The sequence below is a fragment of the Pipistrellus kuhlii genome, unplaced genomic scaffold, assembly GCF_014108245.1.
Source record: "Pipistrellus kuhlii isolate mPipKuh1 unplaced genomic scaffold, mPipKuh1.p scaffold_m20_p_17, whole genome shotgun sequence".
NCBI classification, from domain to species: Eukaryota; Metazoa; Chordata; class Mammalia; order Chiroptera; family Vespertilionidae; genus Pipistrellus; species Pipistrellus kuhlii.
The window spans coordinates 5,625,991-5,650,511 of record NW_023425482.1 but is presented as its reverse complement, the minus strand read 5'-3'; the positions used below and the strand labels follow the sequence as shown (position 1 = coordinate 5,650,511).

General features: G+C 46.9%; 1 protein-coding gene across 9 annotated transcripts in view; it reads right to left on the bottom strand.

Moving 5' to 3' along the window:
* Nucleotides 1-5,546: 5,546 nt before the first annotated feature.
* Nucleotides 5,547-24,521, bottom strand: part of KLHDC4 (kelch domain containing 4) — a 47,450-nt gene continuing 28,475 nt past the window's right edge. For 6 of the 9 annotated variants that reach the window (XM_036440503.2, XM_036440501.2, XM_036440508.2 and 3 more), the window contains 7 exons: nucleotides 23,572-23,664; nucleotides 18,854-19,013; nucleotides 13,115-13,190; nucleotides 11,044-11,252; nucleotides 10,030-10,432; nucleotides 6,707-6,817; nucleotides 5,547-5,800 (listed from right to left, as the gene is read on the bottom strand). In XM_036440503.2, the coding sequence (XP_036296396.1) occupies nucleotides 5,628-5,800; nucleotides 6,707-6,817; nucleotides 10,030-10,432; nucleotides 11,044-11,252; nucleotides 13,115-13,190; nucleotides 18,854-19,013; nucleotides 23,572-23,664 (1,225 nt within the window). In that variant the 3' untranslated portion in view covers nucleotides 5,547-5,627. The other 3 variants (XM_036440504.2, XM_036440502.2, XM_045582622.1) reach the window with 2 other exon arrangements.

Genomic DNA, 24,521 nt, shown 5'->3' with positions numbered 1-24,521 from the left:
TAACAGGATCAAGAGAAAGAAGGTATGAGGGTGAAGCTCTGTCTGTAAACATAAGGTGTCTGGCTAGTTTTGTTCTCTGGCCAGGGTTGGCCAGTCAGGCAAGACCATCAGTAAGGAAACACTAGAGAAACGGCCTGTCCTGAGTGTCCAGAAGTGTCCCTAACTCAGCCTTAAAAGAAAAAGTGCAGTTGCCTTTGATTGAAAATAAAAAAGCTGTATTTGTACAGTGTATCCATGTGCCTGGACCATGTGAACTACCGACTCTATGAGATATCTGACAACTATGGAAGCACAAAGGTTCAGTCACTGAAACACGTGATGGTTGGCACTGGCTCAGGGAGGCAGGGGAGGAGGTGCTGGCACGGAGCGCCCAGTGCAGAAGGGAGCCAGCAGGGCGTGGTGCCTGAACGGGGGACCACCCCTGTGGGAGACGGAAGCAATGCTCTGGAAGATGGCTAACTGTTCCCCACAACTCACAGAACAAACGCTGTTTGTGGAGTTTGCTTCCACATGAAATCCCAACGTGGAAGTGCCTGAGATAAATGTGTAAATGTGCTCCTGAACCTCAGAGAAGCAGGCAGCAACCAGAGGCAGAGCAAGGTGTGGACGTGAGCTTGCCACAGGAAGTCGGGTGCAGTGAGCCCAGGTCTGAGGTTTGGGGGGATGGCGAGCTGGGCTGGGGGAGAGCGGCAGACCTCACATACCTACCTCACTTGGCTGCCCCACCACACCTCTGCCTGATACACACAGCTCACTGTGCGCCGACGCCACGGGGCCAGGCCCCAGGCTTCCCAGGCCTGCCACCACATCAGTGCACACCCTCTCCTGCTGCCCTTCCATTACGTCTGTGCCATGGACGCAGGGCTCCAGCTGTGCTGCCACTGCTTGGTGATGTGGTGACAGCAGCAACTCAAACCCAAGAAGGCAGAAGGCCCCAAGGAACGGTGGACTGGTCTTGGCTGGACCCCTGGGCCCTTGGTCAGGAGCCAGGGCTACTTCCCAAGAGGTCGGCACCTGATACACCCAATGCAGGCGTGGTTAAGTTCTAGTCCCTTAAGATTAGAGCACTTACACAGCTCAAGAATTTCTCTTTCTCTCTAAATGTTATCAGTTCCAACAGGGCAGACATACCATGAATGACGCCTACACCACGCTATGAGAGCCTGGAAGGCGGGTCAGGAGAAATCTGCCCCGTGCGGGCTTCGCAAACATTGGGCCGGGCCAGGCCAGGTAGACAGTGGGAGGATCGGGAGGAAGGAATCGGCGCTGAGGGCCAGCACTGCGCATGCGCCCTGCAGGCTACTCGGGCACCCACGGCCCTGGGTCCGGGTTCTCCCCCTGGGCCTCTGAGTGAGCCTGTCCTTTAGCGTGGTCACGAACACCATCAGAGCAGCAGGGCCTGCACTCTCACCTGTCTGCACTTGGCCCTAACACACTCGGTGGCTTATACAGGAGCGAGCGTGTCCTGACCACTGATCTGCCCATGCCTCCGAACTCTGGGCTAACCCTGACACTCTCCAGCAGGACCCTGCTTATCTGCACCATCACCATTTCTAGCCTCAATGAGAAACCCACACACCTGCCCCCATTCAGGTGAGCAGTGCGTGAAACTCATCCTCACACTAGACATGAAACCACTGACCCTGATGTGGTTGCCTTTTAGTGAATGAACTCTAACATAAATCTGTCTCCATCTGCATTTCCTTTTTTCCACCTTTTTCCCATGTGCATGTGAACTGTTTGCAAATACTCTGCAATCATTTTGTGCATTGACAAAAGGGAATGTTGACTGTCCTGATTTTTCTTATTAATGAAGCAGCTAAAAACATTACCTCGGCCTTTTTCTTTTAGTTGGAAAAATAGCTTGGTTATTTACAAAATGAAAATAATTTCCTTTAATGAATGTTTAAATCAGACCATTACTATATATTTCACTATCTGAAAGCAAGGGACACTGTTGAGATTAAGGAAAAACTTTGCTCCTTTTAGTAATAAATATTGTCATTTGAAATTTGGAAAACATGAAGCTTTGTATAAGTAATATCTTTATTTTTTTTTAAATATATTTTATTGATTTTTTACAGAGAGGAATGGAGAGATAGTTAGAAACATTGATGAGAGAGAAACATCGATCAGCTGCCTCCTGCATGCCCCCCACTGGGGATGTGCCCACAACCAAGGTACATGCCCTTGACCGGAATCGAATCCGGGACCTTTTAGACTACAGGCTAATGCTATAACCACTGAGCCAAACCGGTTTTGGCTAAGTAGTATCTAAATGTAAGCCCCTTCTAGTGACAATATTATAAGCTGGATAATTACAACTTACAGAACTGAGTCTCCGTTAACCAATAACGGCCCTCTGTCACATTTGGAGGATCTTATTATTTTGTGTAGGAAGCTCTGTGAATATGAATCTGAAACGTGCCCCCCACCTTGTCTCTCCAGTTTTTCCTATGTGATTAGGCTAACTCTTTTCACCGTCTCAGGTTCTTCACCATAAACTGAGTGCCTGAGGCCTCCTACCCATCAGGCCTCACTCCCCGCTCTGCCAGCTAACGGCCAAGGATCTCACAGTATTATTTTTTCCAAACCTATTTTAATTTTCTTAAACGTCTGTGTTTCTCACGGGGCGGTTGTACGAAGCATCTTTCTTTCCCATGAGCGTTTCTCTGCCTCAATCCTCCTGACACACTGCGGTCTCCAGACCCTGCTCCACGAGTGAGATCCTTCCCCACACGGAGTCCCAGGCCACACACAGCTCAACATGCCTGCCCTCAGCCTGACACGACAGCTTCCAGGGCGGCTTCTCACCCTGGTCCCAGCACCTGTGGGCGGTGCCTTGGCTTCCAGCTGGACACCATGGTCAGACCCCAAGGTCAGACCCTGGGCAGCCTGGACTCGAAAGGCACTGCCGGAGCTCTCTTACAAAACAGGAGAAAGGATGACTATGGTCTGTATTTGATAAGGTGGGACTGATCTCTGGTGATCAACCCTCTATACACAGCTTGCTTCCCGATTTAACACCTGGGAAAGCAGAAGTTACTAGAAAGCCTCTTCCATACACATGGAACTCGGCAATAGACAGCAGGTGGATTTCAGACTCACTGGAGCTAGAGCTGATCACTTTTCCTTTGTCAGGGAACAAGTGTCCCCTCCCTGCCATCCTCTGATATAATCAACACTTACTTGTGCCACCTTCTCATTGCAACACACCTAGAGGGCTCCTAACCAGGCTAGCTCATCTCACACGGGCAGCCTAAGAGGCTTCCACCAGCTGGCCCACCCAGTACCTGGTCCCTCAATGTACTTGTCACCTAGCCACTGGCTTTCTGCTTGTACCATCTTGTATTAAAATAAACATCACTGTCAACAGCTTTTAAAAACCAAACACTTCAACCCCTGCGAATTCCTCTTACTTCAGCCAGACCCAAACAGGGCTCAGGTGCTCCTGGGAAGTGGGGAGAATAGAGACCTCGTCACACTTGGAACCCCACGGAGCCCTTCCAGGAGCTGCAGCATGGTGTCCACAGGGCTGATGTGGCAGGGTGATGGGCAACAGTAAGAGAGAGGGAACTCACCAAGGGGGTGGGTATTAAGGGGGCTTACCAACAACCATCAGCCAAACGAGGGCCTTGCTGATCTGGCCACGGCTGCCTTTCGCTGTTCGACTCCAGCAAGGCAGGGGCTGCACGCTGGCCACTCATGGCCAATGTGGCCGTCGGAGTGTCAAGAGCATTCAGTTAGGCAACCTAGTCACTGACAAACAGGACAGCAGACGTGGCCGCTGCGCCCGGGGCCCCCGAGGTCCTGTGTCGATTCCCACCTCCCTGCTGCTGCAGACTGAAGGCACCGTTCCTGGCGTTTTAATCACAGCAATCGAACAGCAGAGACGGCACCTCTCCTGGAAGCTTGTTTCTTTAATCCTCCTGGGTTCTGATCAACCTCCTTCCTCAAACTGCAACTTTAGCAGCAGCCCCACGGACATGACAGCAAAATGGGTATTTGTTTGTACAGAAGCTTCTCTGGAGAGTACTTCTCTTTCAACTTGGTTGATTAAAAATTACCTTCTTCTTCCCAATCTTTTAGTTACAGGCTCCTCTAAGAAAAGTGGCCTCTGATAATAAACAACTGTGTTGAAGCCGATAAGACCGTCCAATTATTTCCTGCCTTAGCAGCTGCACGATCCAGCCTGGCGTGCTCCTGTCACAGGGTCAGACAGCCAGGCCGAGGGACCCGCGTGCAGTTCCTGGGGGCCAGCCGCGGCGCTCACCTGGCTTTTCAGCCGTCCTAGGAACTCCCAGTTGGACTCCGCACAGAATGTCAATAAAGGACTCAGACTGCCCCAGGACCCAAGGGAAATGCCACAAATGAAAGGGAAACGCCAGGATCCCTGACTCTCCTTCCCCTGCCAAGCAACCATGCTGGCTAACACCCACTAGGCCTCTTCCCGATGGCCAGGGTTCCTTTGAGCAATGCAAGGCACACACCCAGAGGGAGGCCCAGGCAGGCAGATGTGGCGGGCAGGCTACTGCAAGGAGAGCGTCTCACTTCTAATCAGCCTGCAAAAGCCCATTTCCCCTCTGAGACCTATTACAGCACAAGCTCACACCAGTGGGAGCTGGTTGGAGCCAATTGTCGTGGGAAGGTAAAGGCAAGGTGGAAGGAGGGGCTGCTGCTGGATTACATTGGCCCCTGTTCTTCCAAGCCCTGGCCCATGCCCTGCTCTGCTGGAGGTAGGTATTCCCTTGTTAAAAACAAACAAACAAACAAACAAACAAACAGGTAATGTATGGGATTCTGGCCCCTTAGCTAAAAACTAAGATCCTACATACTCATTGTTGAAGATATATAAGATGAAAAAAATGCACCAAGCAAGTAATTCAAAACCCAACATTTGACCCCAATTTTACAAATGAAATCAGTCTCCTGCCACCTTGGAGCAGCCACCAGCCAGCATGTTCACACACCAGGACTTGTGCTGTGAGGAACCTCTGCCCCCAGGCCAGGCAATACACAGCAACTGCATGGGAAAGGACAGTGGGGTAACTGCCCTCCAGCTTTCCTTCCTTTCTGTCACTTTGCAAATGATAACCTTGAGCCCTAGGGGTGAAGGATAGAGGATGGCTCCACCACCTCCTCCCCAACAAGGCTAAGGGATTGGTCCTGAGGCTTCAGGTGCACTTGATTGCTAAGAGAGCCCCAAGAAAAGCCAGTGGCAGAGGAGCAGAACTGCCCAGCCAACAGCTATTTTATTTTATAAATAAGAAAACAGGCAGTCTGAGTGCTACTCCTGACAATTTTTAAGTAAAAAGCCAATCTCCAGGTTGATGATATGCAGTCAATCAGAACGTTCATCCCCGAGCTCTGCAGAAGAGAAACCCCCCACAGAGCGCACAAGTTCAGAGTGTGCTTCCTGGGGCCACTCCATATTCAAGTGCCGTGCGCGGTGTAGGTGGCCCACGCTCAGCCTGGCCCTGCCCTCGCAGGCCCCACCAGGACCTTGGTGCATGCAGGGCCGCACAGAAGACAACCTTTGCAGCAGCCTTGTTCCAAGTCCGGTTTATTTTAAATCACACCAGTGACGAGGAGGGAAGACAACCTCACTTCTGGCCCAGGCTGGCGGCTCATGCTGAGTCATCAAAGAAAGCTTTTGCCATGGCATGGGCTTCCTTCAGCACTCTCTTCTCCTTTGCTTCTGACCCAGCATCATCTCGGGCGAGCTTCACCCAATACTGCTCAGTCCTAGACAGGTAGTCTGCGAACTGCTCACCAGGCGTCACCACGGGGTGCTGTGGCTCTTTCATGGGGAGGAGGGAAATAAACACATTCAGCCGGGGAAGAAGGCCTGGTCAGGCAGTGCAGGCCACCTGCTCACAGCCTGACGGAGTGACTGTGGGAACACCTGGATTTACAGAAATGACACAGTGAAGCTATTCTGCACTTTAATCAATGAAAGCACGATGGCTCTGCTCAAACAGCATGCTGCTCAATGACTCCAGATACAAATATTTTCTAAAAAACTTAGTGTGGATGAAAAGGGGCCACATGTTAACCTGACAAGCTCAGGAATGGCCTGTATGGTGACCTTGCAAACTCAGAGACCTAAAGTAACCATTAAAAATGGTCTGAAATTAAAACTTTTTAACTAAAAGCCATATATGGCAGGTAGTGAAGGCCTAGGCTAGAATCATCCTTGACAAAAGTTAATCTTTATCGTAACTGAGACTGTGTATGGCCTCTGTATCTAAGATAACATACCTTTGGAATGTCAAGGTAACTTCCCCTTTTCCAAACCCCTCAGGGTACAACCAATAAACCAAAGCAGAGACTACAAATATTTTTATTGTGTTAATTGTTCACTATTAAATATCCTGTACCCACTTTAACTAAAAGATGTATCATTATACTTTTTATTCAATTCCAGAGATTTCCCTGCTTTGCTCTTACCATCCCTAATCTAGCACCAATGAATTTCAGGTAACCACTTATACCTTCCCTTTTGATTGTAATGTACAAAATAAGGCACAAAACTGCTATTCTCTGGAGCATTATCTAAACAGGTTGAGATTTTGCTTCCGGAGATTGTTAACAGTTTGGCTCAAATAAACTCACAAAAATTCTATACAGGTTTGAATGTTTCTTACACTGATATTAGGCTCACCTCTGAAGCATATCTACAAAGCAGTCAAATATTAATACTCACCCTGGTCCTCTTCACTGCTGTCCTCGTCCTCCTCATCCTCCTCTCCGCCCTCTGCGCCCTCACCAGCATCACTGTCCTCAGAGTCAGTCTCCTCCAGCCACTCCTGGGTGTCTTTAGAATAAGATGAACACCCACAGAGGGTCAGTGCACCCAGAGCGAAAGGAACCGAGACTGGGAGCTGCTGAGGATGCCATCTTCTCACTAAGAAAACCCAACCTGAATGGAAGGCCCCTGACCCCAACATATCAAAATGCACTGTTTTTACTGGATCTTAGCAGAGATGGTGAGAATAAGACTGGCAAAACCACAAGACGGGGGGGGAAAAAAATCTTAAACCACTGTTTTATACCTTTCCTTAAGTGTGTGGATTTTAACTTCTAATCCCAGACCTTAAAGAAACTAGTGACTTAAGAAATGAGCATGGGAGAAACCAAGATGGCAGCATAGGTAAGTACCTAAACTGCTGCCTCGCACAACAATTTCAAAACTACAACTAAAAGACAGAACGGACATCATCCAGAACAACAGAAAAGCTGGCTAAGTAGAAATTGTACAACTAGAAGGAAAGAGAAAAGCTCACGGAGAAGCAGAGGAGCTGCAAAGGGCTGAGGTACTGAGACGTGCGTGCAGAGGAAGGGCGGCCAAGTGCCTAGCTGGCTTTCTCTGGTGGGAGAGGGAAGGAAGCCCCTGATTGCAGTGAATCCCAGTTCCGGGCAAAACCCTGTGGACACAGGCTCACACAGGGGGGAGTCTAGACTTTCAGGTAAAGAGAAAGGCACACAGAGACTCGGGGGAGCTGTGGAGGGCAGGAGTCTGGAGGCAAGCACGCGAGTGCACACGGAGAGGACTGACTGTTGAGGCTGCCACTGGCTTCCCCTAGTGGGAGGGAATTGGAAGCTCCAGATTGCACTGAACCCCAGTTCCGGGCAAGCCCCTAGTGACCCAGGCTCTTACGAGGGGAATCTGGACTGTTAGGCGGAAACTCAAGAGAGCCACGAAAGGCAGAGGTCTGGAGGCACGTGTGCAAGTGCGTTCAGAGAGAAATGACCGCTGAGTGTGCTGCTGTCTTTCTCTAGCTAGAGCAGGCGTCTTCAAACTTTTTAAAGTGGGGGCCAGATCACGGTCCCTCAGAGAGCTGGAGGGCCGGACTATATGAACTACTAATTCCTACTGTAACACCTCGGCTGCGCTCACTGCCCAAAAAACCTGGCGGGCCGGATCAGACTCCTCTGCGGGCCGCATGTGGCCCGCGGGCCGTAGTTTGAAGACACCTGAGCTAGAGGGAATCAGAAGCTCCCGACTGCGCTGAACTCCAGTTCTGGACAAATTCCGAGGAACCCCAACTCATTTGAGTAGAAACTGGACTGTCTGGCAGCGGGAGAAACTTGAGGGCAGCTTTTTCTCAGAGGTGCCTGCAGTGATTACTGAGGAACACAGATCCAGGTACCTCATAGGGCAGGGCTAATGGGAAGCCAAAGCTGTCTGCTCTGCCCTGAGACTACACCCCATCCAAGCTGAGCACAGAGGCTTTTGCAATTTTGCAAGTCTGGTCCCATAAGGCTATCTCCCAATGTAGACATAGCTGATCCTCACAGCCAACTGGCATGGAGGTCAATTCCTCCCAGTGATACCAATAACAATCAAGACTTAACTACAATAAGACTGTGCACACAGTCCACAAAGGGATGCACCAAGAATGTCCACCTCAGGTAACTTGGGAGGCTGAACCACTGGGCCCTATAGGACACCTAGCACACAAAGTTACTCTACCAACTCAGGGAAGCAGCAAAAATGCGGAGACAAAGAAATAGATCACAAATGAAAGAAATGGAGGAAAACAAACAACTGGATATAGAGTTCAAAACCAAGGTTGTAAGGTTTTTCAAGAATTTCCTAGAAAAGGCTGATAAATTTAGTGAGACCCTCAGGGATATGAAAAAGGACCAACTAGAAATTAAACATACACTGACTGAAATAAAAAATAGTATACAGAGACCTAACAGCAGACTAGAGGAACGCAAGAATCAAATCAAAGATTTGAAATACAAAAAAGCAAAAAACACCCAACGGGAAAAGAAAAAGGAATCCAAAAATTTGAAGATAGTGTAAGGAGCCTCTGGGACAACTTCAAGCGTACCAACATCAAAATTATGGGGGTGCCAGAAGAAGAAAGAGAGCAAGATACTGAAAACCTATCTGAAGAAATAATGACTGAAAATTTCCCCCACCTGATTAAAGAAATAGACTTACAAGTCCAGGAAGTGCACAGAACCCCAAACAAAAGGAATCACACCAAAACACAACATAATTAAAATGCCAAGAGCAATAGACAAAGAGAGAATATAAAAAGCAACAAGAGAAAAACAGTTAGTTACCTACAAGGGAGCACCCATACGACTGTCAGCTGATTTCTCAACAGAAACTATGCAGGCCAGATGGGAGTGGCAAGAAATATTCAAAGTGATGAACAGCAAGAACCTACAACCAAGATTACTCTACCCAGCAAAGCTATCATTTATCAGGTCAGATAGAGCTTCACAGATAAGAAAAAGCTAAAGTAGTTCATCACCACCAAACCAGTTATTATATGAAATGCTGAAGGTATTCTTTAAGAAGAGGAAGAAAAAATTAAAGATAAAAATTATGAACATAAAATACATATCTAACAACAAATGAATCTAAAAATCAAGTGAATTAAAAATCTGAGGAACAGAATAAACTGGTGAATATAACAGTAACAGGGGCATAGAAAGGGAGTGGACTGATCATTCTCATGGTGAAAGGGGTTTGGGGGTGTGTGGGAAGAGACTGGACAAAAGTTGTACACCTATGGATAAGGACAGTGTGGGGGAGTTAAGGGTAGAGGGTGGAGGAGAGTTATGGGGGGGAAAAGGAGAAACAATTGTAATAATCTGAATAATAAAGATTAACTTTTTTTTAAAAAAAATGAGCATGTAGCACTAGCGAGAGCCTGTGGTACAATGTAAAAGTGAGGAATGAAGGATGAGAGAGTAAACGAGGCCCTGAGGTTCAGTTCACAGACAGGAAGGGGTTGCCTGGTAGGCTCAATTGCACACAGCAGGCTGCCCACAATGGGAAGCTGCCACAGGCAAAATCTGCTTTGCATCTATGGAAAGCCTGGACAGTCCTGAGGCTCACATGAATGGTGTCACTCCCCCGTGACCAGTGTCTACCCCCACATGTACAGCCAGATAGCAACCAGCCCATCGGCACAGGGTGGTACTTCGGGGCAGACTTGACGAAGATGCTTTCAGAGTGCTCTCACCCCAACCAAAGGAGATGCTTACCCCACCACAGCTCACCTGGATCTGCCTCCACCAACACCATCCACTGGTCCTTTTTATGCAGGTCAAGGCAGTAGAAATCGCTGAGCGTGACCTGGCGGTCACCGGCCTCAAACATGCCGCCATAGAGGTAGAGTCGGCCATGCTTCACGGCCAGCATGGCATTGGAGCGGGGACGGGGCTCCACCAAGGGGCCACCTGCTTCCTCTGGGCTATCGTCCTCATCAGACTGTGGCTGTTTTGATGGCCCTGGGGCTGTGAGCATCTGCTTAATGGTGACCACTGTTCCATCCTCTGTGATCACCTCTCTGACCACCTCCAGGGGTGCCTGGGCACTGGCCTCCTCACACTCCTGCTTGTTGGCTCCCTCAGGCTCTGCTTTTGTGCCCCGCCTTCGCTTCCTCTTCTCTGACTTGGGCCCCTGTTGACAAAAAGTAGGGCAGCCCACTTTAGCGGCAGATGGAGCTTTGTGCACCAGAGTGCATGGAGAGCACCACCCACCCCGGGTGCTGGGCAAACAGCATTGGGCTGTACCCCTAATCCACCTGCTGGGGTTGCCCCTTGAAGAGTACACCCGGTGTCACTCCTCAGAGAATGTGGAAGGTGGCGAGGCCAGAAACAGGCCCTCATGCTCACCCAACTCTCAGCAGGGGCCCTTCGACCTGGGCTGAGTCTGTCACAAAGTGCCACCTCCCTCCCTCAAGCCCTATTTCTGTGGCCGCTGACCTGACCTTGTCAGCTCAAGGCCCAAAGCCGCTGGGGATCACACTAAGGGGACGGAGCCCACCACTGGGACTGATGCCAGAGCAGGGACAGAGGTGATGGGTTCCCTGCTTACAGTGACAGCTCACAGAGCCCTAGAGGGACCCAGAGGCCTGGTGTCTCAACACCTGGCCTGGCAGGCAGAACTGGCTAACAAGACCACACAGCCTCTACCCAGTATCACCTGCAGAGGCAAGAGCCAGGTGCCGTGTCAAGCTGCCTGTCTGGTGCACGACACACCATGGAAACCACTTTGGAGCCCAACTGTACCTTCAGCTGTCCCGCAAACCAGCGGTTCTTGGTGGCATCGTAGAAGTACAGGTCATTGAGGAAGTCACCCTCCAGGCTCTCCTCTTCTTCCTCATCACAGACACCCCCGAAGAGCAGTGTCTGACTGTTTGGGGCCATGGCCACAGAAAAGCCAGACCTGGGAGTGGGCTTGGTGCCTGAAGGGTTAATCCGAGTCCACACCCATCTGCCTGTCACGAGAAAGCAGGAGCTGAGGTAAGATGGAGGGATGGAGGGAAAGCAAGAACCAGCCACTGGCACAAATGTCCCTGCTCCCCCAGAGACTAGGATAGATGAATAAATGCAGAACTGTGGCTAAAAGTCCATCAACACTCATTTTGCTCCCTCTGCAGAAAAACAAAACACAATTTTCAACATCTCACTACTCCAAATTTAATTCTTTTCCTTAAGGTTCCGTTTGCACTGGGGTGCCTTTTTCACAAACCCTCCAAACACTGCGCCCTAGAATCTCTTTCCAGCTGTGGATGGAGGCAGGGATGAGACAGAGGCATGGAGGCTGGCACGCCCAGTGCTGGGAGAGGCCCACGCTGCACCCTGGCAGGACCCGCACTCCACCCTCCCTTTCTCCTCTGTGGGCTGCATGGTCATGGCTGCATGCCCACAGGCCACACCACTTTATGCTCTTCCCTCTAGCTTGTGTTTAATTTCTATGATCAGCCTAAAAATGCAACCTAGCGTGAAATGTAGGGGAAAGTTTTCATCACATCTAGAAAGAAGAACCAAGATTTTCACTCCAACGAACATTAAAAAGAAACCTAACAGCCCAGTGGTGTTGCTCAGTGGTTGAGCATCGACCTATGCACATGCCCAGATTGCAGGCTTGATCCCCAGTAGGGGGCATGCAGGAGGCAGCCAAGTTATGATTTGCATAACTGGTTTTTCTATCTCACTCTCTGAAATCAATAAACAAATATATATATTTAAAAAAGAAGAAACTTAACAGAAGCAGCAAATGGAAAACATCCTATTTTGTCCTGCCTACATGTCCTCCTACGGTGTACATAGCCAAGGGGTAACTCCAGGCTGCACCCACTAGTGGGCCATGAGATCGATTCATTACCACCAGCATATTAATGCTTTGAGGAAATAGAAAAGGATACACGTCAGAGGGCCCTGCACATAGCCAGGTAAGACATACTAGTATGACACATGCGCACAAGTGTGCGCCAGCTCATAACGCACATGTCCTTCTCACTGGGGGGTAAGGGCCTGAAGGCCAGGATGCAGAGGCAACACAGGCTTGGGGGTCTCACTGCCTAGAACACAGTTCAGCTTTCAAGTTCAAGTCCACTGATGTGTGTAAACTGGGTTAAATTACTTCATGACTCTAAACCTAGCTCCCACTTGGAAACACAGATGTCCTCACCAGTGGTGCAATGTGTGTGGTTGGCACCTGAAACACCTGGGTAGGAACATTTCTGAAGCCTTGAGAGAATTTTAGCACAGGAAAGAGATGAAGGTATTCTGCACAACATCCCCTCATTTTACAGAAGACAGATCTCCCGGGGAGATGAAGTAATTCACTACAGGTCATAAAGCAGACCCTGATCACGCTGGATCCCTTCAGTCTAGTCCAGTCCTCTCATCACAAGATCTGCATCACACAAATGAACTACAACCTTGCTTTTTGTAAAGGAACTTTTAAAAGTGAACGTTGGGGATGTCAACCCCACGTTAAGTGGTCCAGAAGTCTATATCCTAACATCAGTCCCTGCTCATTAGCAAGGACAAGAGAAATGACGAGAAAGCTGTGGTTCCTGCTCTCTGCAAAGGGGAGTTCATGGTTTGACAGTGTGTTCAAGCCAGTCCATCCTGAACTCCCCAAAGGATCAAGACTCCTCAGATGCCTCTGCTGTGGACACTTAGGGTTGTTTATGGAGGGCCTGGCCTGGCCTGCTCATGGATGAGGATGGCCTGTGCACTGACCATCAACCCTACAACCAGAATGGCAGCTGGGCTTCCGTTTCTCTGCCCTGCCTTTTGCAGCCACATGCAGACCACCCACAGGCCCATCCTCTCACAGCACCCGAACCTTCTTTTCCTTCCTCAGACTTCAGCAGGAACATATCTGAATGCTGGGTGCCTTTGTCCACATCTTTCTTGACTCTCTGCAAAAGGAAAAGAGGAGTCGTGTGAGAACTAACAGGGCACCATCTACATCTAAAAATAGATTTCAGATTTTAAAAATCTGCCTTCTAATAACCACAGTCATGCTAGAAACACTCTATGCTTCCTCACTGGAGCTTCCTCTGGCTTCCGCAGCCATCCTGCTTTAAATGGACGGAGCTCTTTGGAGATCACCATGGGACTGCAATGCTATCACAATACAGCTATCCTTTCACTTTCAGTCCCTGCGTATCTTCAATTCCCATCATCCTTCAAATCACGTGAGTCAGATTTTTCTGAGCTTCTGAAACAACAAGCCCAGGTGTCTGAACCAGGCCAGAGTCTAGCTTCAAATTGCTATCATTACCCAGCCAGACCAGACACCTCATTCTCCATGGCAACATCCTCCAGGCCTCATGTCTCAGCTGTTATCTAAACACTAACGGTGTCTCAGAAGTTACTTGGCAAATATTATCCTGGGTGGAAGGATTTCAGTAAGTCTTAACTTATTGTTATTTGTACTTTAAATTCCCTATTTTTAATAAAATTTTAATTTCAGAATACCTTTATATTTGCAGGGGGGGAAATCAGGAGATATTATTGAGGATTCCCACATACTCCACACCCAATTTCCCCTACAGTTAACATTTTACATTAGTGTGGCACATTTGTCACAATAAATGACCCAATATAGACAAATTACTATCAACTGAAGTAATCCTTTGTCCGGATTCCCTTAGTGTCTCCCTAAAGTCCCGTTCTGTTCTAGGACCCTTGTTTTAGTGTCATGAATCCTTTGGTTCCTCTGGGACATGACCGTTTTTTAGACTTGCTTTGTGATGACCTTGGCAGTTTTGCAAAATGTCCTTCTATTAGAATTTATCCAGTGCTTTTCTCACAATCAGACAGGGTTGTGGGTTACTGGGTGGTGGATCTCAAAGGTATAGCATCCTTCTCATCACATTATATCACAGGTGCAAGCTGTCACCATGACTTACCACTGCCATTGTGGACCTTGACCACTTGGCTGAGATGTATTTGTCAGGTTTCTCCATTGTCAAGAGACCTACCCCACCCCACCCCACCCCACCACAGCGTTCCACACACTCTGAAGCCCCACTAACCGAGAGGAAAGTCGTGCTCCGCCTCCTGGAGGGGTACTGTTCCCGTCTCTGTGGAATCCTGCATAGGAGTTTTGTCTCTTCCCCAATTTATCTATTCAATCACTTGTTTATAATCGTATGGCGTCATAATTATCTATATTACACGGTGGGTCATAATCCAATACCATTTCATTTTGTTGCTCAAATGGTCCCAGCTCTGGCTCTGGGAGCTCTTTCAGTTGGCTCCTGTGTCCCTCTGACACACTCCATCAATGTGGTTTCTTACAAATAGTCCCTTGATATTACAAGATGCTCCAGACTCATCTTGAGTATTTCTTGCTCCAGTTCTAGAGTGGGCCATTTCTCCAAGGAGCACTGGCTCTGGTTCATGGAGGTGGTGTTAGGAACCAAGACCTGAACACTGGCGCTCACTGCTACTGGGTGCTGTTGCTTATCAGCCACTCAGCTGACAAAGCCAGGAAATGTTAAAAGAATGGATAATTCCTTTTTCCTTTAACTAATGAGTATGTACTGTATTTACTGTAAGGGGGAGGAGTCCAGTGTCCATGGATAAAACAGGTGACCCGAACATCCTCAAACCAAGGAGGATCAACATGGGTCACGCGTGGGGAACAGCTGGAATCGCAGAAAATCAAAACTGGTGCAAGCCTCTTGTTTTCCTTCTGGAAATATCTGCATGTTCAATTGGTGCAATTTCTGCATGTTACAGTTTTTGAGACTAGATATTCTTTTTCTAGCAGGTTAACACAGAGGAAATAATGACCACCACTTCCATGCTTACCCTTTCAGACCAAAAGACCCAGCATTTTTAGGAACTAAATTCACACCCAGCGGTCTCCCCACTGGCGTGACAGTGAAGGAATTCAGTGACATCTGTATTTGTCATAGAAACTCAGATAACAGCTGTGCTCCAGCCAAACTCTCTCTTGGCCTCCTTGTCGTCACTGCACCTGCCAACATTAACTGTACTGTTTTGCTGACAGCAATGATTTCTTCTCAGAATTAACAGTCTAAGGAGGTGGGGGGAAACCTTTTATGCCATAACATTTAAATCCATCCCCTCGAAGCTTAATAGCCAGACCCTTCCTAAGAAGAGCTACTAGCTCACCAAGTCCACAGCTTCCACAGTGACAAGCCAGGCTGTGGCCGGGGGACAAGGATGCCACATCCTTCCAACTGGAACTGACTAGTTAAGGGGTCTGCACACCCCAGCAGGATTCTAATGCCTCCTTTATAGCAGTTTATTTTCCTGAAGTGTTGTGACTTCCTCCAAAACCCAACCTCCTTGTCCTCAAAGGAAACAAAAAGCTGCCTAGTATTGCTCTATTATTGTGGATCACCTGTGCCACAGCTTCTATCAATGCAAACCACACTGGTTTTTAATCTGCCCAGTTAGTCTCTTCACTGGATTAAGCTCCCCTAGGAGAGGAAACAGAATCTGCAGGGATATTTGGGGATGTCCCACTCCCATCCAGGGAGTCAGAACTGAGGGGCCAGGCTCTTCAGAAGGAGGATCGCCGCCTCCTTTAAGCAGGTCAGGAGATTTGACGTTGAAGCCACAAAGGAGTAACCCAGGCATTCACTCTACAGAGCAGAACTCATACATTTCTGTCTAATACAGTATTAATGGAACCCAACGACATCTGAGAGATGTGTAACAGGTGTTACATTAAGTTGAAAAAAACTTCCATTGTTTCTGAAATGATTCAATCTATCTGAGACCCGGACACCAGCAGTGGGCACCCATACCATCCTCCCCCATCCCAGCCCGCACACAAGCACTACACTCCTGTCCTCAAACAGTCTGAAACTCAGAGATGGACTCATTTTGATTGTCATGAGAGCAGGCCCCAGGCCACCCACACCCCCACATTCAGTGCAGTCTGGTCCCTGGAAAAGGTAGGGACAGCCCTGAGGTAAGCAAAGGCCTTGCACTCCAGAGACCCAAAGTCAGAACTGACCAACTCCACTCGGAAGAGCCCTTACTTCTCTCCACTCCCTGGGGCATTCCCACCTTTACTGCCAAAGGGCAGGGGAGCTTCCACAAAAGTAGCTGCAACCTGGTCACGATTCAAACAAAATGAAAAACCCTGAAAGGGAGAAGTGAACTTCAAGTTACCTGTTTTTCCAGGGTCAAATAAAACAGCCACACAACACACCCAAACTAGGGGCTGTGCAAACAGAAAACTCCTGCCCTGAGAGCTGAGAAACAGCAACACAGCTGACAGCAGGAGGAGGCTCGGCATACAAGTGAGGCATCCTCCCAGACACAGGAGGATGAACTGCAGTCTCCTCTACACAGTTTCACTTTCCCCAGTCTCAGTTATCGTGGCCAACCACAGTCCCACAATATTAAATGGAAAACTCCCCAAATAAACAATTCATAAGTTTTAAATTCCAAGTCATTATGAAATAGTGCGATGAAACATCACACAGTCTCACCCGGGATGTGAATTGTTCCTTTGTCCGCCACTTCTCCACTGACCATTCTTCGCTTAATCAAATCTGTTATCAAACAGACTGTCATGGTATCACAGTGCTTGTGTTCAAGTAACCCTTATTTTACTTAATAATGTCCCAAAGCACAAGAGTATTGATGCTGGCGATTGAGATATGCAAAAAGAAGCTGCGTTTCCATGAAGTGAAAAGGTGAAAGTTCCTGATTTAATTTAAAAAAAAAACCTGTATGTTGAGGTTGTCAAGATCTACATTAAGAAAAGTCTTCTGACCATGAAATAGTGAAGAAGGAAAAAGAAAGTCATGCTACTTTTGCTACTGTATCTCAAATTGGAAAAGTTAAGGCCACAGTAGCATGTAAGTTAGTTAAGATGGAAGGCACTAAAACTGTGGGTGGAAGACATAAACAGAAAATGTGTTGACATGTTGTGCCAGAAAGCATTGAGGTTATAAAAAGACTTCAGCAAGGAATCCCCTAAAATAAGTGGTTACACAGATTCAGGAATAAAAATTGATGGAGAGGGAGGGAACATGCATATAACCTTTATTACAGTACTAGAGGCCCTGTGCATGGATTCGTGCACCAGTGGGGTCACTTGGCCTGGTCTGCAGGGATCAGTCGAAATCAGCTCTCCGACATCCTGAGGAGTCCCAGATTGCGAGAGAGCACAGGCCAGGCCAAGGGATCCCACTGGTGCACGGTCAGGGCTGGAGAGGGACCACAGGTGGGTTCCAGGGCATGTCCAGCCCGTTTCACCCAGTCCTGATCAGCCAAACCCCAGCAGCAAGCTAACCTACCGGCTGGAGCATCTACCCCTTAGTGGATAATGCAAGTCATCAATGGTCGAATGAATGGTCAAACACTTACCATATTAAGCTTTTATTATATTACTAGACGCCCAGTGCACAAAATTCATGCTAAGGTAGGGTCCCTAGGCCTGGCCAGCAATTAGGGCCACTATGTAGGGCAGTTGGCAGGGCAATCAGGGTTCCCCACTGACACCTGCCTTGGCAGGGCCTGGCGCTGCCCACTTGTCACTGCTGATCACCTCCATCTGCGGGGCGACCAGGGCGAGGGTGGGGAGAGCCTGCTGCCCAACTTGGCTGGCCTGGGGCCTGTGGGCTGGGGGCAGCTCCTGCATTGACCGTCTGCCCCCTGGTGGTCAGTGCGACCAGTCGTTCTGCCATTCAGTCAATTTGCATATTAAGCTTTTATTATATAGAATGATATTTTCTACTTTATTAGTGTTGTTAATCTCTTACTGGGTCTGATTTGAAAATTAAACTATCACAGGTATGTGTGTATAGGAAAGAATATAGTATACATAGGGTTTGGTCTTCTCCATGGTTTCAAGCATCCACTAGGAGTCTTAAACACCTCACACATAAGGGGTACTACTGTACTTTAAAATGCAGTGGATTCTTCTGGCCCACGTGTCTGGAGCAGAGGAGAAGGCAAGATGCCTTCTGTTCTCTAGCCTGCCACTTTCAGCATCTTGACCAGTGGGAAGTTGGATTTATAAAGTTATCAGAATTTTTTCCTGGTTCCCCTGGATTTACAATGGCAGTAATTTTTCAAAACCAGGCAGGGCTGGCTGAGGTCCCCAAATGAACCATCTGGCACAACATGTCAAGTGAACTTTCACCTTTTCACTTCAAGTCATTCTGTGGCTGCACGTTTTGATGACTTGTTTCCCCTTTCTATCACTAGTGGGCATTTTCTTTTCTCATCTGCAAGCAGTGCTGACAGGCACCTGAACCTTCTCGTGCACATCTCTTGGTTCATGTGCACTAGAGGGTCTCCGTTGGCTCCTGGCATGTCCTTCACACGGTGTGCCCTCACACATCAAACCCACCAGCACTGCTCTCCCTCCATTGTTATCATAGCATTAGATCCCCACATACAGAATTATTCATACTGCAGCATTTTTTGGCGTATAGATTAGACTGGAGCAAATTAACACCATCTCTGTCCACTTCTAATTCAATAAAAGGAATCGTTTATATGAAAATAATATGTAATAAGTTCTCATTGTTGATGAAAATATGGAAGTTACTGTATTCTCCTACATGCCAGGTCTTACCTGCTTTGAGTAGCCCCCATAGATGACAATGCTGCCCTGGGGAGTGACAGACATTTGGCAGCCAGATCTGGGTGTGGGCCCAGTCCCAGATGGGGACAGCTTGCTCCACATGAATGTGTCCAGGTCAAAGGCATACACGTCATTGTAATAGATGTAATCTCTGGTTATAATAGAGTCACACAAACACAAAGGCAGTGACATTAAAAAGCAAACCTAATTTAGATTAAAGATAAGTTTTCCAGCACTTATATGTAATCAGTTTAGTTAAAATTTAAGTTCATGATAGGACAAGAAACATATGCGAGTTGGCATTTGAAAATAAAAATGCTAGACTATAGAAGCACAGTGATTGCCTGAATCTGAAAGCCTTTTTAATTTGAAAATTATACCGTATTTCCTTACATAGTTTATAAAATCACAATCTTACAGCCCTGGCTAGGTGGCTCAGTTGGTTGGAGTGTTGTCCCATATACCAAAAGGTTGAGAGTTTGATTCCCATTGAGGTCACATAACCAGGTTGTGGGTTTGATCCCTAGTCAGGGCAAACATGGGAGGCAAGCAATGTTTTTCTCTCACGTCAATCTCTCTCTCTCTCTCAAATCAATAAAAAAATAAATAAAAAAAAGTCACGTTTTCTTGGGTGAGAATTTAAAAATAAGTTATAATCTTGCAAAATAATTACATTAGATTACTATGAGTGTAATTTTAAGCTCAACAATGAAACATAGACCTAAATGAATACTCAGGACAGAGGTATTTACAGCTTGGTAAGGACTGTGAAGAAACCCTGAACTGGGTGGAAGACGGGACTACGAAGACCTGAAACAGAAAGATGCCAGAGGCAAATACTTTGACTCTGTAAGCACAGGCAACGAGGACATGGTTAAGGTGATCCAGGAGGCACTGGCCCTGCCCTGCTTAATGTTCCTGAGATTTAAGTGACAAAGAACTCAAGACGCAGAAGGGGCCTTGTGAGGGGAGCCCAAGTGTGGGGAAAGCGGCAGCTCTGTCTGGGTCACAGAGAGAATGCTGTGTCCTGACATGAAAATTTTACAGATGGCCACAGGTCAAAACTACACCAAAAGAATAACAGACACTCTCCAGCTATTCAAAATGGAGAGCCTAGTTCTAATTTTTAAAAGAAAACACGAAGAAAGTGGTCGGCCACCCAGTGGGAAGGGATTTCTGTCTTTTCTACAGCATTCTAATAATCCAAGATGGGACTCCATAGCAGAAGGACCACAGCGCAAGGCCGGTCTGCTCACCTATTCCTATCTTCAAACACTGTGCACAGCATGGCATCTGAAACAGAACAAGTCACCTGGTGGCCTTCCTGACTGGCACCACGACCAACTGCACCGTTCTGCAGGTGCACATATAAACCGAGGAAGGGGAGGCTTACAGTTTTTAAAAGACTTCACCACATTCCACTATTTCCTCAGATTTCACACTGCAGATTCTCAGAGGGGGGAAAAAAAATTCTGTTCTGCACATACAATAACTATAAACTGTTATTTTGTATTTAAAAGTCAAACTCATTTATTATGGATGGCAACTATACAACTATCTGTTCTAGTTTGGTTTTTTTCTGTGTTCGAAATACTTCATAAATAATAATTTTAAACAAGGTAACAGTTGACAACAGCTTTGAAAATTTTTCTAATTCTGAAATGGTTGCAAGTTACAACCACTATAAAATTTGATTCACTTTATAACCTAAGTGTCAGGAGGGGCTATATTTTTGTTGTTGTTGTTAATCCTCACTCGAGGATATTTTCCAATGATTTTTTTTTTTAAGAGAGAGTAGAAGGGAAGCAGGGGGGTAAGGATGGGGAAAGAGAGGAGGGAGGGAAAGAAGGAGAGGGGAAGAGAGGGAGGGAGGTAGGAGAGAGGGGGGAAAGGGAGAAAGGTAGAGAACAAGAGAGGGAGGAGGGGGCAGGGAGAGAGAGCGAATGCCCCCCACCCCCCCACCCAGAGAGAACACTGATTGGGTGCTTTCCGCAGGTGCCCTGACGGAGGCGGGATTAAACCTGCAACCCTGGTAGGTGCCCTTAATTGGAAATGGAACCTGTGACCCTTCAGTGGGCAGGCCGAGGCTCTAAGCACCAAGCCACACTGGCCAGGGCAAGGAGAGGCTGTATTGATACACGCTCTGTCCCGCACATAGGAGGTGCTGAATTAATGCACTGACAAAATCATGACTCCCCACGTCTATATTTGACAATTGTTTGTGTTTCTTTAAAGTTCCAAGAATAAATATAAACAACAATTGCTTGGGTATCAATTTTTAAAAATAGCTCATGCCTTGGCCGATGTGGCTCAGTTGGTTGAGCATCGTACTGTGCAATGAAAGGTTGCCAGCTCAATTCCTGGTCAGGGCACATGCCCAGGTTTATGGGTTCCTCCCGGTCAGGGTGTGTGCAAGAGGAAACAGATTGATGTTTCTCCCTCTCTCTCCCTCTCTCTCTCTTTCTCTCTCTCTCTCTCTCTCTCTCTCTCTCTCTCTCTCTCTCTCTCTCAGGGTGTGTGCAAGAGGAAACAGATTGATGTTTCTCTCTCTCTCTCTCTCTCTCTCTCTCTCAGCAATAAAAATAATAATAAATTTTTTTTTTTTAAATAGCTCAGGCTCTCTTGCCCAAAATGGCAATGACTAGCCAAACACCTATTTGACAGGAGGCAGACCTGGGGCTGTGAGCCAGGGTGAGGGCAAGAGGACAGAACACTGAAAACCAGCAATCTTTGGTTGAGGACAAATTCTATTACTTATTATTTTGATTTCCTCAACTTTATTTTAAGATGATAATTGAAGAGAATTTATAAAAATAAAAAAACACTTTGGTAAACTGTATGACAAGACATAAAACTAAAGCTTTATTACAACCAAGTTACGCCTTCCAGGATACAAACTGACTCCTTGCTTAATTTGAATTACACTTTTAAAATCCCCTCCAAAGAATTTAAGAATTTATATCCCTGTTTCTCAAGTAATAAAAGTATTCTTTATTCATGAGGAAATTTTAATAGAACCAAATCTATAGTACAATCCTCAGCCTAAAATGGGGGAATGGGGAAAAATTACAACACTCACTCTTCATTAACCAAATGCCTTCTTAACATATATATGTAAGGATCTATTCTTTTTAAAAATATATACATTTTTTATTGATTTTAGAGAGGAAGGGAGAGAGAGCGAGAGCTAGAAACATCAACGATGAGAGAGAATCACTGATTGGCTGCCTACTGCCCGCCCCCTACTGGGGATCGAGCCCCCAACCCAGGCATGCGCCCTTGGCTGGAATTGGTTGTAATAAAGCTTCCGTCTGCAGGCTGATGCTCTATCCACTGAGCCAAGCCGGCTAGGGATCTTAATTTGACAAAAATGTGAGTGGGGCACCACAACTAACAAATTGATAAATGTGCTATTTTCTTATTTTTTACTTCTTTATTGCTTTCAGAGAGGAAGGAAAGGGAAGAGAGACGGAGGGAGGGGGGAGGGAGGGAGGAAGGATGTATCACTGATTGATTGCCTCCTGCACATCCCACAGGGGATCGAGCCCACACACTGGGCATATGCTCTGATCAGGAATTGTGACCTCCTGGTTCATAGGTCAACACTCAACCACTGAAACACGCCCACCAGGCAAACTATGCTATTTTTTAAAAGAAAAGAAAGGAGAGTGGAAAATGAGGCACCCAGAAAAAGGCACCCATCCACCTTCTTTGACATGGTCATGGTCAAAGGAAAATCATTGCAAACATGGCCTTCACCAGGAGTTACAACAGTGTAGACATTTTACCCAAAATGTTGTTGTGTTATAATGGCAAAATGAATACTGCTAGCCTATTCGCTATATGGGGATATTCTAAACTAGGGATATTCAAGAGGGTAGCTGTACAGATGACAGGTTTAAAACAATCAGGGCCGAAACCGGTTTGGCTCAATTGATAGAGCGTCGGCTTGGGGACTGAAGGGTCCTGGGTTCGATTCTGGTCAAGGGCATGTACCTTGGCTGTGGGCATATCCCCAGTAGGGGGTGTGCAAGAGGCAGCTGATTGATGACTCTCTCTCATCGATGTTTCTAACTATCTCTCTCCCTTCCTATCTGTACAAAATCAATAAAATATATATTTTTTTAAAAAAATAATAAAATAAAAATAAAAATGAAAAATAAAAAATAAAACAATCAGGGACCCTGCTAGGTTGGCCTGGGAACCCACTGTGGCTTATACTAAGGTAACCATGACACTGAAGGAGAAGTGGCAGCACCTCCGCAGAACACCAGCTAGCGCTACACTCCCCAGCAGGGTCCCCAGGACAGCAGCACCAGGCCCCAGGTCTACTGAGTCAGGAACCTGAGGTGGGGCTCAGTAACCAGAGTTTTAACAAGCCCATCAGGGGGTTTTGTGTGAGGCTCAAGTTTGAGAAGCCTGTGTTAGATAAGATGACCACATCATCTACAGGGCTCAGTACAAAATATAATGTGGGGACTGTTCAATAATAAAGAATTTCAAGATAGTGACAGCAGAGCATTAAACTAAGCTCAGGCCCTCCTGAGTGTGGGGCCCTGGTTGGCTACCTGAGCTGCATGCCCATGAAGCTGGCCCTGGTGTTAGGAGAGGGGCAGCATTTTCCTTGTGTATTCAGAATGGTCTTTCCCAATAAAAGTTCCCTCCTTACTGCTCCAGGAAAGAAAAATCTTCCTGCCATTGGCACTAACCTTGTACTCTCATGGAAACCACCAAAAAGTATTAACTGTCTCTTCCAGGCTACCATACGATGTCCACTCCGACCTGAAGGACCCCCTGGTGACCTAAAACAAAAAAAAGACCACTTTTTAGACCAATTTCTTTGGCAAGCACTTACTGAGTACCATTTAATTTGACAAGAAATTTTTGCAGACCTCAACAAACTCCTTGAGTATGCTGAAAACATGTACCACAACACTGAAAGGTTTTTTATATATATATATATATAAAGAAATATATTTATTTCTTTTATTGATTTCAGAGAGAAAGGTAGAGGGAGAGATAGAAACATCAATGAGAGTGCAGACCTCAACAAACTCCTTAAGTATGCTGAAAACATGTACCACAACACTGAAAGGTTTTCTTTATATATATATATATAAAGAAATATATTTATTTCTTTTATTGATTTCAGAGAGAAAGGGAGAGGGAGGGAGAGACAGAAACATCAATGCGAGAATCATTGATTGGCTGCCTCCTGCACGATCCCCACTGGGGATCAAGCCCGCAACCCAGGCATGTGCCCTTAGCTGGAATCTAACCTGGGACTCCCTCAGTCTGCTGGCCGACACTCTATTCACTGAGCCAAACCGAGTAGGGCTGAAAGGTTTTCTTTAATAGAGAGGAATGTTTATTATCTGCTTCCAAGTAAATGTATAACGAAAATAAGAAAGAAACCTAGCCAACCACCACGGACGAATGTTAGAAAAGAGTGACACCTCCTCATACACCTCAGGCAGGTCCTCAGGAAGCGTCCCAGAAGACAGAGGCGTTGTTATCACAGGAGACAACAGCTCCACGCATGTCACTGCCTCAGAGGATTTACCAGTGGGACAAGAAGTGAGGCGGGAGGCCATGATGTTGATGACCCTGACTCGGAGTAGGCTTAAGCTAATGTATTTGTATCTTAGTGTTTTTAACA